A 15514-nucleotide genomic window follows, 5' to 3' on the forward strand; every position below is an offset into this window, starting at 1 on the left:
ATCCACAGGCTCTGTCATAATAGACCTGTAACATCCACAGGCTCTGTCATATAGAATCCTGTAACCTCCACAGGCTCTGTCATATAGAACCTGTAACATCCACAGGCTCTGTCATATAGAACCTGTAAAATCCACAGGCTCTGTCATATAGAACCTGTAACATCCACAGGCTCTGTCATATAGAACCTGTAACATCCACAGGCTCTGTCATATAGAACCTGTAACATCCACAGGCTCTGTCATATAGAACCTGTAACATCCACAGGCTCTGTCATATAGAACCTGTAACATCCACAGGCTCTGTCATATAGAACCTGTAACATCCACAGGCTCTGTCATATAGAACCTGTAACATCCACAGGCTCTGTCATATAGAACCTGTAACATCCACAGGCTCTATCATATAGAACCTGTAACATCCACAGGCTCTATCACATAGAACCTGTAACATCCACAGGCTCTATCACATAGAACCTGTAACATCCACAGGCTCTATCAAATAGAACCTGTAACATCCACAGGCTCTATCACATAGAACCTGTAACATCCACAGGCTCTATCATATAGAACCTGTAACATCCACAGGCTCTATCATATAGAATATGTAACATCCACAGGCTCTATCATATAGAATATGTAACATCCACAGGCTCTATCATAGAAAATCTATAATATCACAAAGTCCATAATATCACAGGATCTATATAACAGAATCTATAACATCACGAAATCCAAAGTATCACAGAATCTATTATCTAACAGGGAATTTATATCACAGAGAAAGTACTGCAATATTCTGGATTAAATGTCACACCAAGTCCCAGTCTTTCCCCTCAGATGGATGTAAAAGACCCTGTGATGCTATTTCAAAGTAGAGTGGCAGGAGAATTACCCCCAGAATCCTGGCCAATATTTATCCTTCTGTCCACATTGCTAAAAAAGGCCAATTATCTGATCACTATCTCATTGCTGTCTGTGGGGGCTTGCTGTGCACAAATTGGTCGCCGTGTTTACACGCATTGCCTGTTTCCACTTTGTAACTTCAATGTATTCCATTGTATAGGAAGTCTCTGATGAATCATAAAAGTCATGGAACGGCTTCAGCACAGAAGGAAGCCATTCAGCCCATCGTGTCTGTGTTGGCTCCTGAGGAGAAATTCTCTTAGCGTCCATCCCCTGCTTTTCTCCATAGCCCTGCTCATTTTTCCTTTTCACTTAATTAACCAATTCTCTGTTGAGTGTCACAATTGAATCTGCCACCACTGCACTCACAGATACTGTATTCCAGACCCTAACCATTTGTGTGAAAAAATGGTTTTCCTTATATAAACATTGCTTCTTTTGCCAATCCCTTAAATCGGAGTCATCAGGTTCTTGATCCTTCTGCCAATGGGAACAGCCTCTTCTGATATTATCTCCAGACCCTTCAAGATTTTGAACAGCTCTATCAAGTCTCCTCCCAACCTTCTCGCCTCCAAGGAGAACAGCCCTAGCTTCTCCAATCTATCCATGTAACTGAGGTTCCCTCATTCCAAGGATCTATTCTGATATTCCTTTCTGTGGCCTCTTTAATGTCTTCACATCCTACCTAAGAAGGCGCCCAGAACTGAATGTAATACTCTAGTGGAGACTGAACCGGAGTTTTGTACATGTTTATTTTAACTTATGACTTTTGCATTCTATGCCCCTGCTTATAAAGCTCAGGAACCTGAGTGACATTCCCAAAGTTCAAGACAGTTGGGTGTGGGGGGTGGGGGGGTGAGTATGGTGGCCATTACCAAGGAGAAGGTGCTAGGAAAACTGAAAGGTCTGAAGGTGGATAAATCACCTGGACCGGATGGATTACACACCAGAGTTCTGAAGGAGATAGCTGAAGAGATAGTGGAGGTGTTAGTGGTGATCTTTCAGGAATCACTGGAGTCAGGGAGGGTCCAAGAGGACTGGAAAATCCCTAATGTAACCCCCCTGTTTAAAAAGGGAGTGAGGCAAAAGATGGGAAATTACAGGCCGATTAGCCTGACCTCGGTCGTTGGTAAGATTTTAGAGTCCATTATTAAGGATGAGATTTCAGAATACTTGGAAGTGCATGGTAAAATCGGGCAAAGTCAGCATGGTTTCATCAAAGGGAGGTCATGCCTGACAAATCTGTTAGAATTCTTTGAGGAGGTAACGAGCAGGTTAGACAAAGGAGAGCCAATGGATGTTATCTACCTGGACTTCCAGAAGGCCTTTGACAAGGTGCCGCACAGGAGGCTGCTCAGTAAGATAAGAGCCCATGGTGTTAGAGGCAAGGTATTAGAATGGATAGAAGATTGGCTGTCTGGCAGGAGGCAGAGAGTGGGGATAAGGGGGTCCTTCTCAGGATGGCGGCCGGTGACTAGTGGAGTTCCGCAGCGGTCAGTGTTGAGAACACAACTTTTCACTTTATACATTAATGATCTAGATGATGGAACTGAGGGCATCCTGGCTAAGTTTGCAGAAGATACAAAGATAGGTGGAGGGATAGGTAGTATTGAGGAGGCAGGGAGGCTGCAGAAGGATTTGGACAGGTTAGGAGAATGGGCAAAGAAGTGGCAGATGGAATACAAGGTGGGGAAGTGTGAGGTCATGCACTTTCGTAGGAAGAATAGAGGCATAGACTATTTTCTAAATGGGGAGAGAATTCAGAAATCTGGAGTGCAAAGGGACTTAGGAGTCCTAGTCCACGATTCTCTTAAGGTTAACTTGCAGGTTGAGTCGGTAGTTAGGAAGGCAAATGCAATGTTGGCATTTATTTCTAGAGGACTAGAATATAAAAGCAGGGATGTGCTGCTGAGGCTTTATAAGGCTCTGGTCAGACCACATTTAGAATATTGTGAGCAATTTTGGGCCCCGTATCTCAGGAAGAATGTGCTGGCCCTGGAGAGGGTCCAGAGGAGGTTCACAAGAATGATCCCAGGAATGAAAGGTTTAACATATGAGGAACGTTTGAGGACTCTGGGTCTATACACGTTGGAGTTTAGAAGGATGAGGGGGGATCTGATTGAAACTTACAGAATACTGAAAGGACTGGATAGAGTGGACTTGGGAAGGATGGTTCCATTAGTAGGAGAGACTAGGGCCCGAGGGCACAGCCTCAGAGTAAAGGGAAGACCTTTTAGAACAGAGATGAGGAGAAACTTCTTTAGCCAGAGAGTGGTGAATCTATGGAATTCATTGCCACAGAAGGCTGTGGAGGCCAGGTCATTGAGTGTATTTAAGATCGAGATAGATAGGTTCTTGATTGGTAAGGGGATCAAAGGTTACGGGGAGAAGGCGGGAGAATGGGGTTGAGAAACTTCTCAGCCATGATTGAATGGTGGAGCAGACTCGATGGGCCAAATGGCCTAATTTCTGCTCCTATGTCTTATGGTCTTATGGAACCCGTATGTTTACTTCACCACTCTCTCAACCTGCCTTGCCACCTTCAAAGATTTTTGCACATACCCTGGCCGCTGTGCTCCTGCATCCTCTATAGAATTGTACCGTTTATTTTATATTGTCTTTCTGCATTTTTCCTACCGAAATGACTTTAAATTGCCTCCCCAACCTCTTTACATTGGGGGTGAGCTATGGGCAAACTTACCCCCTCCGCCCCACCATTTACAAATTAAAGCATATTTTTGTGTCCCTATATTTAGTCAACTTCTTAAATTGTGTAAAAAAAAACTCAGTGCGACCGGATGCAGTTCAATAAAGTCTTTTAATATTGATTTATTGGGTTTTATTTTTCACTGGAGAATCCCTGGCCAAACACTGGGGTCAGGGCAACCTGCAGGAGCTTAGCGATGACTACAACTCCCGGCATTCCCCCCAACAGCGGTGGGGACTACAGCTCCCGGCATGCCCCCTACACGGGGAGGGGACTACAACTCCCGGCATCCCCTCCGCGGTCCAGCCCCCCCCCCCCCCCCCCCCCCCCCCCCCGGGGTCCCCTCGCCAGTGCGCACGCGCGGGATGTATCCATCCTGGAGGAGTCGGAAGTGAAGGCGTTGGAGGGGGTCAGGGAGTGGGAGGTTGACAGGGTTTGGTGGGCAGTTCAGTGTTATTGGGAGGGAGACGATGGCGAGGCCGAATGTAAGTTGTAAACTCCAAACACAGCCTTGTAAATGTGCTGTCAGCTGATTATAATCTGAGCTGGAATGGTAGACATTCTCTACATAGTTCCAAGAAGTCTCCTGGGGAAGGGGCTCTTACCCTTGCAGCCCAACCCCAGCTCCCCTTCTTCCTGCCACAGTGACTGTGAGACCTGACACCTCCCCCTTAGGAGCAAAGGAGGTTATGGCCAGGTGGGTCCACCTGCCCACCCCACCCCCCTTGCCCTACTCCCCCCTTTCCCTCATGTTTTCAGACCTACACAGATGATGGACTGTAGAAGATTGGCACGGTGGTGCTTTTGGTCCTGAACTGTTTTAACCCAGAGCGCATAAATTCAAATTCCCCTGTGGCAAATTGAATCCAAAAAGTCTGGGCCTTTGTTGGTCAGCACCAGAGAAAGACAAAATGACCGTCAAAACTATTAAGACCATGAAAAGATTACAGAAAAGAAATGTCCTCCGCCTTGATGGCTTTTCCTAAAGGCTTAATAACAGATTTTCTCTGCTGTTTTTGCAGTCCTCGGGGAGCAGCAGGGATGAACATGTGAAGGTCACAAGTCAGAGGAAACAGGGCTTCCTGGAGCGTCTTGGGGAGACTACAGGGGGAATGCTGGTGGGACTGGTGGCCTTCCTCTTCTCCTTCTATCTCCTCTTCTCTAATGAGGTAGGTGCAGGGATTGGGTTACACGCTGATCTCTGGGCAGGCGTCTTAACTTGTTTACTGTGTGTTACAGTGGCTGTGGCTCAGTGAGTTGCCCTCTCTTTTCTCTGGGTCAGGAGGTCATGGGTTCAAGTTCCACTCCATAACTTGGCAGATGAAATTCAATGTGTGGTGATAATTTTTGGTAAGAAGAATGAAGAGAGGCCAAACAAACTAAATGGTAGAATTTTAAAGAGGATGCATGAACAGAGACCTGGGGATGTTTGTGTTCAAATCTTTGAAGGTGGCTGACAGGTTAACAAAGCCATTAATAAGCCACATAGGATCCTGGGCTTTATAAATAGAGGCACTAAGTACAAAACCCCGAAGTTATGCTAAACCTTTGGAAACCAGCGATTAAATCCCCGCTGGAGAATTGTGTCCAATTCTGGGCGCCACACTCTTGCCGAAGGTGCTGTCCTATTTTATGAATTTGATTCTTGACCCATAATCTAGGCTGACACTCCCAGTGCCGGCACTGTTGAAGGTGCCACATCTTGGGAGAATGTAAAAGGTCCCATGGTACTATTTTAAAGAAGAGCAGGGGAGTTCTCCCCAGTGACCAGGGTTGAAATTCATCCCTCAACCAACATCACTAGAAGCAAATAACCTGGTCATTATCAAGTTGCTGTTCTGGGATCTTGCTGTGTGTAAACTGGTTACAAAGTGCTTAGGGTGTGAAAGGTACTATAGAAATGGAAATGTTATATTTTAATAATTCTACCTCATGACGCACAGAATGAAAATGGAAAGAAAATGTTTAAAAATACCAGGTGACGACTCTAATCTGGCTACCTTGTACGAAGGATATTCTGTTTTCTACATGTGCTAACCTTGTTGACATCCTGCACTGTGGGTTTTAGCCTCTTTATTACTTGGATATCCCAATAAATTTTTAATTCTGTAAGCGCCAGAGAAATGCAGACTGAGAGACCTGAAGGGATCATATGAAAATACGAACAAGGAGCAGGAGTAGGCCATTCAGCCCCTCGAGCTTGCTCCACCATTTAATAAGATCATGGCTGATCTGATAGTAACCTGAATCTGCATCCCTCCTACCGCCGATACCCTATCACTCCCTTGCTGACCAAGAATCTTTCCACTGCTGCCTTAAAAATATTCAAAGACTCTGCTTCCACCAGCTTTTCAGGAAGAGTTCCAAAGACTCACGACCCTCAGTGAAAAAAATTGCCTCATTTCTGCTTTAAGCGGGCGACCCCTTATTTTTAAACAGTGACCCCTAGTTCTAGATTCTCCCACGAGAGGAAATATCCTCTCCACATCCACCCTGTCAAGTCCCCTCGGGATCTTAAAGGTTTCATTCAAGTCGCCTCTCACTCTTCTAAACTCCATTGGATACAAGCCTAACCTGTCCAACCTTTCCTCATAAGACAACCCACCCATTCCAGATATTAGTCTCGTAAACATTCTCTGAAGTGATTCCAACGCGTTTACATCCTTCCTTAAATAAGGTGATCAATACTGTACATAGTACTCCACATGTGGTCTCACCAATGCCCTGTATAACTGAAGTATAACCTCCTAACTTTTGTATTTAATTCCCCTCGTCATAAATAATAACATTCTATTAGTTTACATAATTATTTGCTGTACCTGCGTACTAGCCTTTTGCAGTTCATGCACTTGGACACCCAGATCCCTCTGCACCTCAGAGCTCTGCAATCTCTCACATTGAGAGATTATGTTTCTCTTTTATTCTTCCTGCCAAAATGGACAATTTCACATTTTCTCACATTATACTCCATTTGCCAGATCTTTGCCCACTCACTTAACCCATCTATGTTCTTTTGTAGCCTCCTCATGTCCTCTTCACAACTTACTTTCCTATCTATCTTTGTGCCATCAGCAAATTTGGCAACTATCCCTTCAATCCCTTCATCCAAGTCATTTATATAAATTATGAACAGTTGAGGTCCTAGCACTGATCCCTGTGGCACACCACTTGTTACATCTTGCCAACCTAAAAAAGACCCATTTATGCTAACTCTCTGCTTCCTGTTAGCCAGCCAATCTTCTATCCAAAATAAAAACAGAATTACCTGGAAAAATTCAGCAGGTCTGGCAGCATCGGCGGAGAAGAAAAGAGTTGACGTTTCGAGTCCTCATGACCCTTCGACAGAACTTGAGTTCGAGTCCAAGAAAGAGTTGAAATATAAGCTGGTTTAAGGTGTGTGGGTGGGGCGGAGAGAGAGAGAGAGAGAAGTGGAGGGAGGTGATGTGGTTGTAGGGACAAACAAGCAGTGATAGAAGCAGATCATCAAAAGATGTCAACAACAATAGAACACATAGGTGTTAAAGTTGGTGATATTATCTAAACGAATGTGCTAATTAAGAATGGATGGTAGGGCACTCAAGGTATAGCTCTAGTGGGGGTGGGGAGAGCATAAAAGATTTTAAGATATTTAAAAATAATGGAAATAGGTGGGAAAAGAAAAATCTATATAATTTATTGGAAAAAAAAGGGGGAAACAGAAAGGGGGTGGGGATGGGGGAGGGAGCTCACGACCTAAAGTTGTTGAATTCAATATTCAGTCCGGAAGGCTGTAAAGTGCCTAGTCGGAAGATGAGGTGTTGTTCCTCCAGTTTGCGTTGGGCTTCACTGGAACAATGCAGCAAGCCAAGGACAGACATGTGGGCAAGAGAGCAGGGTGGAGTGTTAAAATGGCAAGCGACAGGGAGGTTTGGGTCATTCTTGCGGACAGACCGCAGGTGTTCTGCAAAGCGGTCGCCCAGTTTACGTTTGGTCTCTCCAATGTAGAGGAGACCACATTGGGAGCAACGAATGCAGTAGACTAAGTTGGGGGAAATGCAAGTGAAATGCTGCTTCACTTGAAAGGAGTGTTTGGGTCCTTGGACGGTTAGGAGAGAGGAAGTGAAGGGGCAGGTGTTGCATCTTTTGCGTGGGCATGGGGTGGTGCCATAGGAGGGGGTTGAGGAGTAGGGGGTAATGGAGGAGTGGACCAGCATGTCCCGGAGGGAGCGATCCCTACGGAATGCCGATAGGGGGGGTGAAGGGAAGATGTGTTTGGTGGTGGCATCATGCTGGAGTTGGCGGATCTTCTATCCATGCCAATATGTTAGCCCTTACACCGTGATCTTTTATTTTCCACAATAAACTCTGAAGTGGCTCTTTATCAAATGCTTTCTGGAAATCTTAAGTACAGCACATCCACCAGTTCCCCTTTATCCACAGCACATGTTACTTCCTCAACGAACTCCAGTAAGTTGGTTAAACATGATTTCCCTTTCACAAAACCACGTGAACTCTTCCTGATGACCTTGAGCTTATCTAAGTGTCCTGCTATAACTTCTTTAATAATAGCTTCTAACATTTTCCCTATGACAGATGTTAAGCTAACTGCCCTGTGGTTTCCTGCTTTCTGTCTCCCTCCCATTTTGAATAAAAGAGTTAGATTTGTTATTTTCCAATCTAATGGAACCTTCTCCGAATCTAGGGAATTTTTGAAAACTAAAGCCAGTGCATCAACTATCTCACTATTGTCGTTGACATCTTTTGATGATCTGCTTCTATCACTGCTTGTTTGTCCCTACAACCACAACCCCCACCCCCCGTCCACCTCTCTGTCTCTCTATCTCTCCGCCCCCCACACACACACCTTAAACCAGCTTATATTTCAGCTCTTTCTTGGACTGGAACTCAAGTTCTGTCGAAGGTTCACGAGGACTCGAAACGTCAACTCTTTTCTTCTCCGCCGATGCTGCCAGACCTGCTGAGTTTTTCCAGGTAATTCTGTTTTTGTTTTATCTCACTAGACACTTGTTTTAAGACGCCAGGATGAAGTCCATCAGCTCTTGCCAGCTGCAGCTCCAACAATTTACTCAGTGCCATTTCTCTGGTGAGTGTAATTTTCCTGACTTCCTTCCCCACTTCCATTTCCTGGTTTGTAGCTGCTTCTGGGATGTTACTTGTATCCTCTATAGCGAAAACTGATGCAAAATACCTGTTCAATTCATCTGCCATCCCCTTGTTCTCCATTATCAATTCTCCAAACTTGCTTTCTATAGGACCAATGCTCACTTTGTTAACTCTTTTCTTTTTTAAATATTTATAAAAACTCTTACTATGCATTTTTATATTTCTGGATAGCTTTCTGTCATACTCTAAATTTTTCCCTCCTTATTAGTACTTTAGTCATTCTTTGCTGTTCCTTATATTCTGTTCAATCTTCTGACCTTCCACCTGTCTTTGCACAATTAGTTGCTTTTTCTTTAAGTTTGATACTATCCTTAACCTTTCTAGTTACCCACGGATGGTGTGTCTTGGACTTTTTCTTACTCGTTGGAATGTATCTATTCTGTGCATACTGAAATATTCCCTTAAATATTAGCCACTGCATTTCTATTGACCTATCCCGTAACTTAATTTCTCAATTCACTTTTGCCAGCTCAGTTTTCATGCCCTCATAATTGCCCTTATTTAAATTTAAAAACTTAGTCTCAAACTCACTCCCCTCCCTCCTTCAAATTGAATGGAAAATTCCATCATATTATGGTCGCTGCTACCTTGGGGTGCCTTCACTATGAGATCATCAATTACTCCGATCTCATTGCACAATATCCTGTCTTAGTATAGCCTGCTCTCTGGTTCGCTCCAGAATATGCTGTTCGAAGAAACTGACCCAAAAACATTCAATGTACTCCTCATCTGGGCTATATTTGTCCATCTGACTTTTCCAGTCTATATGTAAATTAAAATCTCCCTTGATTATCACCGTGTCTTTCTGACAAGCTCCAGTTATTCCTTCCTTTATGCTCCACCCTACCATGTGGTTACCGTTAGGGGGTTTGTACACAACTCCCACAAGTAACCTCTTGCCTTTACCATTTCTCATCTCTACCCAGACTGTTTCCACATCCTGGTTTCCTGAACTGAGGTTACCCCTCTCTATTGTGCTAATACCATTGTTAACTAACAGAGCTGCCCCTCCACCATTTCCTCACTTCCTGTTCTTCCTAAATATCCTGTACCCTTCAATACTCAGGACCTGACCCATGTCCTCCTGCAACCATGTCTCCGTTATGGCTATCAAATCATAATTGAATCAAAGTGAATCTGTAGTGTGTCTGTGGTCTTTCAACATCACCTCAGGTCCTGAAGTGTGAGAATGGGTGTATCTGATCTGTTGGATGCTGTGTGGGAAGTGTGACTGATTTCAACTGTGCTTTTGGACCACATGTCCCCTCCATCACTCACAACATCGATGTCCATCTCCTTTGCACCACCTGCCTCCGGCCCCTACCCAGCCCCTCATCTGCTGAAACCCTCATCCGTGCCTTTGTTAGCCCCAGACTTGACAATGCAAATCCTTTCCTGGCTTCCAGCCTCCGGCAACCTGAGCCATTCCAAATCTCTGCCGCCTGTATCCTAACCGACCAAGCCCCAATCATCACTCGCCCGGGAGGGGAGTGTGGCAGGGCAGTAATCTAGAACATTCCACACATTGCAATGAACACTTTGATAACAGCAAGAAAAATTAGAAGGAAGTTTGCCTGTTATCTCCTGAGCCTGCTGATAAACATTGACTCCTAGTCTGGCAATGCCTTGGTTTCAAAATTATCATCCTCTGTTCAAATCTCTCCACCGATTCCGTCCTATCACTATTGCTGTAATCTCCTCCTCCAGCCCCACAACTCTCCGAGATATCTGCGCTCCTCTAATTCTAGCCTCTGAAGCATCCCAGATTTTAATCACTCCTCCATTGGTGACTTGCCTTCAGCTGCCTGGGCCTCAAGCTCTGGAATTCTCTCCTGAAACCTCACCTCCTCTCTCTCTCTCTCTGTCTGTCACTTTCCTCCTTTTAAGATGCTTCTTAAAACCTACCTCTTCGACTGAGTTTTTGATCACGTGTTGATGTTTACTAACGGCTTGGTGTCCATTGTCTGATTTACACTCCTGTAAAACATCTTAGCACCACCACCATCTAGAAGGACAAGGGCAGCAGATAGATGGGAACACCATCACCTTCAAGTTCCCCTCCAAGCCACTCACCATCCTGATTTGGAAATATATCACCGTTCCTTCACTGTCGCTGGGTCAAAATCCTGGAACTCCCTCCCTAACAGCACGGTGGGTGTACCTACACCACATGGACTGCAGCGGTTCAAGAAGGCAGCTCACCACCACCTTCTCAAGGGCAACTAGGGATGGGCAATAAATGCTGGACCAGCCAGCGACGCCCACATCCCATGAAAGGATTCTTTAAGAAAAAATGTTGCTGCCTTCAGTTGTTGTGTGAAAACTGAGTGAGGTTTCCCTTATTCTCGTTTTGCCTCCACATCCCTTCCAAAAAGAGACGGGATTAAACTTTCCTTTTCGTGCAGGGAAGATATGTCAGAACTCAGAATTCCCTGGATGAGGGCCTTTCCCTTGTGGTGTCCTTGAACGATGTCTTCACCCCTTTACCTCAAAATGATGGAAAACTGGTGCATCTGTCGGGATCTCTTATGACACAGCAGGTGAGTGAGTTATATCCTGTTTTAAAAGTAAATAGTTCCCTGAGGTAATGGGTTCAAATCCCAAGGGAGACGAGTTAAACCCGAGGAGGCTGGGTGTAGGTGAAGGTGTCGGGGTGGGAATGACATCAGAGGATATGGGGAATGGTGGGAAGAGGAGTAGGGTTGGGGTTAGAGGATATGGGGAGAGGGTGAGTGTGGTTGAGGGATGTGGGGTCGGTTGGGGTGGAATTGTGGATGGGGAGCGTTTGGAGTCGAGGGGGACGGGGAGGGGGCGGGGTCGAGGGGGACGGGGAGTTGAGGGGGTGGGTTCGAGGGGGGATGGGGAGGGTGGGGGGTGCGGGGAGGGAGTGGGGTCGAGGGGGACGGTTAGGGGGTGGGGGTGGGGAAGGTTCCAATCTATCAAAAAAGCGTTGGGCTTGTTGGGTGTAATGGCTGCCCCTGTGTAACAAGTAGATGTAACCCCTCGAATATCATGTGTGACATTGTCCTTTCCCCCTCACGAATAACCCACTTACTCTGGCATCTTGGGTCAATGCTGCTTTGTCTCATGGCTGCTGGATTTATCCACACGCAACATCTTGTGTTGGTGGGTGTGAGCTACGTCCATGAGGGCATGTTAGCCCCAGCAGGGCCTACACTGACTCCCAGTCTGACCACACATTCAAAATTCCCTCCTTGTGTTGAAATGCCTCCATGGTTTCACCCCCTCTCTATCTCTGTCAACTTCCCCCCACCCCACAACACCCTGAGATCTCTGCCCCTCTTAAGTTGTGTGGCCTCTTGAGCATCCCCGATTTTAATCTCTCCACCGCCATTGGCGGCTGTGCCTTCAGCTGCCTGGTCCCTAAGACCTAGAATTGTCCCCACTAAACCTCCCCACCTCTCGACCTCACTTTCCGCCTTTAAGATGCTCCTTTCAAACTTATTTTAAATCTAATTTTTCTACCTGTTTTGATAGTGCCTTAGGTGACTCTGTGTTTAATTTTGTTGTATTTTGCTTTCTCGCAGCCACTTTATGACCCAAACTATGGCATCTCTCTCCACGTGGTGAAATTGCAGCGTCGTGTGGAAATGTACCAGTGGGTGGAATATGGTGATTCGAGGTCAGTGCCAGTGGAGCTGGGGGAATTCCAGCATTGAGGTTTCTGCGATGAGGGGCTTCTCTTATGAGGAAAGGTTGGAGAGGCTGGGCCTGTATCCATCGGAGCTTTGAAGAATGAGAGTTGACCTTATTGCAATGTATAAGACTCTGAGGGGACCTGACGGTGGATGTGAGGGAATGATTCCTGTTGTGGGACGGACTAGAGCTAAGGGTCACTGTTTAAAAATAAGGGGCCTACTATTTAAGATGGAGGTGAGGAGAAATGGGGTGGGTGGGGTGGGGGTCATTAGTCTGTGGAACTCTCTTCCCAGAGAGCAGTGGAGGCTGGGTCATTTCATATATTTAAGGCCGCGTTAGACAGATTCTCGATTGACAAAGGAGTCAAAGGTTATTTGGGGTAGGCAGGAATGTTGAGTTGAGTTTGGGTCATAATCAGGTACCGTAATCTTATCAAATGACAGAGCAGGCTCAGGGGCTGAATGGCCTATTGCTCCTAATTTGTATGTTTGTTCTCTGAAGTACTAGCATTTCTATAGTGCCTTTCACTCCTCGGAATGTTCCAAAGTACTTTACAACTAATGAAGTATTTTTTTGAAGCGTAGTCACCATCGCTGCTGGGGAAGACGTGTGTAATGGTTGGTGAACAAGAAGGGAAAGCTAAGAAGCTTGTTGGTGCTTTCTCAACATTTGTCCCCAGTTCTAGCAGAGACCCAGAATGTTCACTTTGCACATCAAACCTGGAAACTCATTAGACTTCAGAGATTAGATTGACCTCTAGGTGCCAACATGTTGCATTCACTGAATCAGTAGAGATGCTACATTAACATTCTATACTCTGATGATGGAGGAAAACACAGCAAGATCCCACCATCCACAGTGAGTTAAGTGAGCAGATCATCTGTTTTAGAGAAGTTGGTCAAGGGATAAATGTTGGACACCTGGGCAAGCTCGCTCGCTCTCCTTCAATGGGATCTTTTACATTGTGTTGTTGTGAGATCTTGCAGTGCACAAATTGGTTGTCACATTTACCAACACAACAGATCCCATGGCACTGGGGAGAAGCGCAGGGGAGTCCCCCTAGTGTCCTGACCAATATTCATCCTTCAACCAACTTCGCTAAAATAGGTTATCAGGTAATTTATCTCATTGCTGTTTGTGGGAGCTTGCTGTGTGTTTACTACGTTACAACAGTGACTGCGTGAGGATAAGTACTTCATCAAATGTAAAGCACTTTAGGATGGCCCGAGGATGCGAAAGGCACTATAGAAATGCAAATTCTTTCTTGGTGTCCCCTCAGAAGGTGCCGGTGAGAATAGAAGCACTGGCGAGTGTGCTGAGTCTGGTGACCTTTGCTATAATAGGGTAAGAGTGTCTCTGGGGAATGGGGCAGAAAGACAGGCCTGATTTCTGGTTCCTAACTGTTATCCAGTAGCTTCCCACAATCCCATACTTCCCCGATTTATTTTGTCCACTCTCCACTTCGCTTCCAAATACTTGAGATGAAGATCCAGATGCCAGTCAGTGCCTTGGAACTAGGAACATCAGGTTTTATGGTCTTATTGATCTGCATTGCTACTTTTAATAATTTGTGAATGTGTACCTGTAGAAGTCTTTGTTCCTCTACTTCATTTAGAGACTTATTATCCTGCTTAGGTCATTTCACTGATCACTCAGTTAGTGGCACAGGTTAATGAGGACAATTTTAGGCAAAGCAAAAACTGCATCTCATTCTTAGAGGGACAGAATTGAAAAACACAGAAGTTGCATCGGACATCACTGGGACTGACTGAACATTTTTGGTCTCCAATATTATAAAAATGATATAGAAGCACTGGAGAAGGTGCAAAACTGATTTATAAAGATGATACCAGGACTGAGAGGATATATTTGTCAGGGAGGGGTGGTCTGGTAGAATTCTGTAAGACTTTAGCAGGAAAGACATAGAGAAGACAAGTCCACCTTTGGATATCTAAACATATGTAGGGTACAGGAGGACAGTGGCTGTGTTACTAGACCTTTCTTTTTATTTATTCATGGGATGTGGTCCAGCATTTATTGCCCATCCCTAGTTGCCCCTTGAGAAGGTGGGGGTGAGCTGCCTTCTTGAGCCGCTGCAGTCCATGTGGTGTAGGTACACCCACAGTGCTGTTAGGGAGGGAGTTCCAGGATTTTGACCCAGCGACAGTGAAGGAACGGCGATATATTTCCAAGCCAGGATGGTGAGTGACTTGGAGGGGAACTTGCAGGTGGTGGTGTTCCCATCTATCTGCTGCCCTTGTCCTTCTAGATGGTAGTGGTCGTGGGTTTGGAAGGTGCTGCCTAAGGAGCCTTGGTGAATTCCTGCAGTGCATCTTGTAGATGGTACACACACTGCTGCTACTGTGCGTCGGTGGTGGAGGGTGGGAATGTTCTGGATGTGGTGCCAATCAAGCGGGCTGCTTTGTCCTGGACGGTGTCCAGCTTTTTGAGTGTTGTGGGAGCTGCACTCATCCAGGTAAGTGGGGAGTATTCCATCACACTCCTAACTTGTGCCATGTAGATGGTGGACAGGCTTTGAGGAGTCAGGAGGTGGGTTACTTAATGCAGAATTCCCAGCCTCTGACCTCCTGTTGTAGCCATAGTATTTATATGGTGAGTCCAGTTCAGTTTCTGGTCAATGTTAAACCCCCAGGATGTCGATAGTGGAGAATTCAGTGATGGTAATGCCACTGAATGTCATGGGGAGATGGTTAGATTCTCTCTTGTTGGAGATGGTCATTGCCTGGCACATGTGTGGTGTGAATGTTACTTGCCACTTGTCAGCCCAAACCTGGATATTGTCCAGGTCTTGCTGCATTTGGACATGGACTGCTTCCATGTTTGAACCAAGGCTGTAATAAGGTTGAGCTGAGTGACCCAGGCAGAACCAAACCTGAGCATCAGTGAGCAGGTTATTGCTAAGCAAGTGCTGCTTGATAGCACTGTTGATGACCCCTTCCATCACTTTACTGATGATGGAGAGTAAACTGATGGGGCGGTGATTGGCCAGGTTGGATTTGTCCTGCTTTTTGTGTACAGGACATACCTGGACAATTTTCCACATTAAGATAAAAGCAAAAT

General features: G+C 45.6%; 1 protein-coding gene across 1 annotated transcript in view; it reads left to right on the forward strand.

The window, feature by feature from the left end:
• The first annotated feature begins 3960 nt into the window (after positions 1-3960).
• Positions 3961-15514, forward strand: part of LOC121279669 (transmembrane protein 43-like) — a 28700-nt gene continuing 17146 nt past the window's right edge. The window contains exons 1-4 of the mRNA XM_041190889.1: positions 3961-4095; positions 4633-4779; positions 11179-11313; positions 12322-12416. Of these exons, the coding sequence (XP_041046823.1) occupies positions 4081-4095; positions 4633-4779; positions 11179-11313; positions 12322-12416 (392 nt within the window). The 5' untranslated portion in view covers positions 3961-4080. The remainder of the gene's footprint in view (positions 4096-4632; positions 4780-11178; positions 11314-12321; positions 12417-15514) is intronic.

This window comes from Carcharodon carcharias, chromosome 7, assembly GCF_017639515.1.
Source record: "Carcharodon carcharias isolate sCarCar2 chromosome 7, sCarCar2.pri, whole genome shotgun sequence".
NCBI classification, from domain to species: Eukaryota; Metazoa; Chordata; class Chondrichthyes; order Lamniformes; family Lamnidae; genus Carcharodon; species Carcharodon carcharias.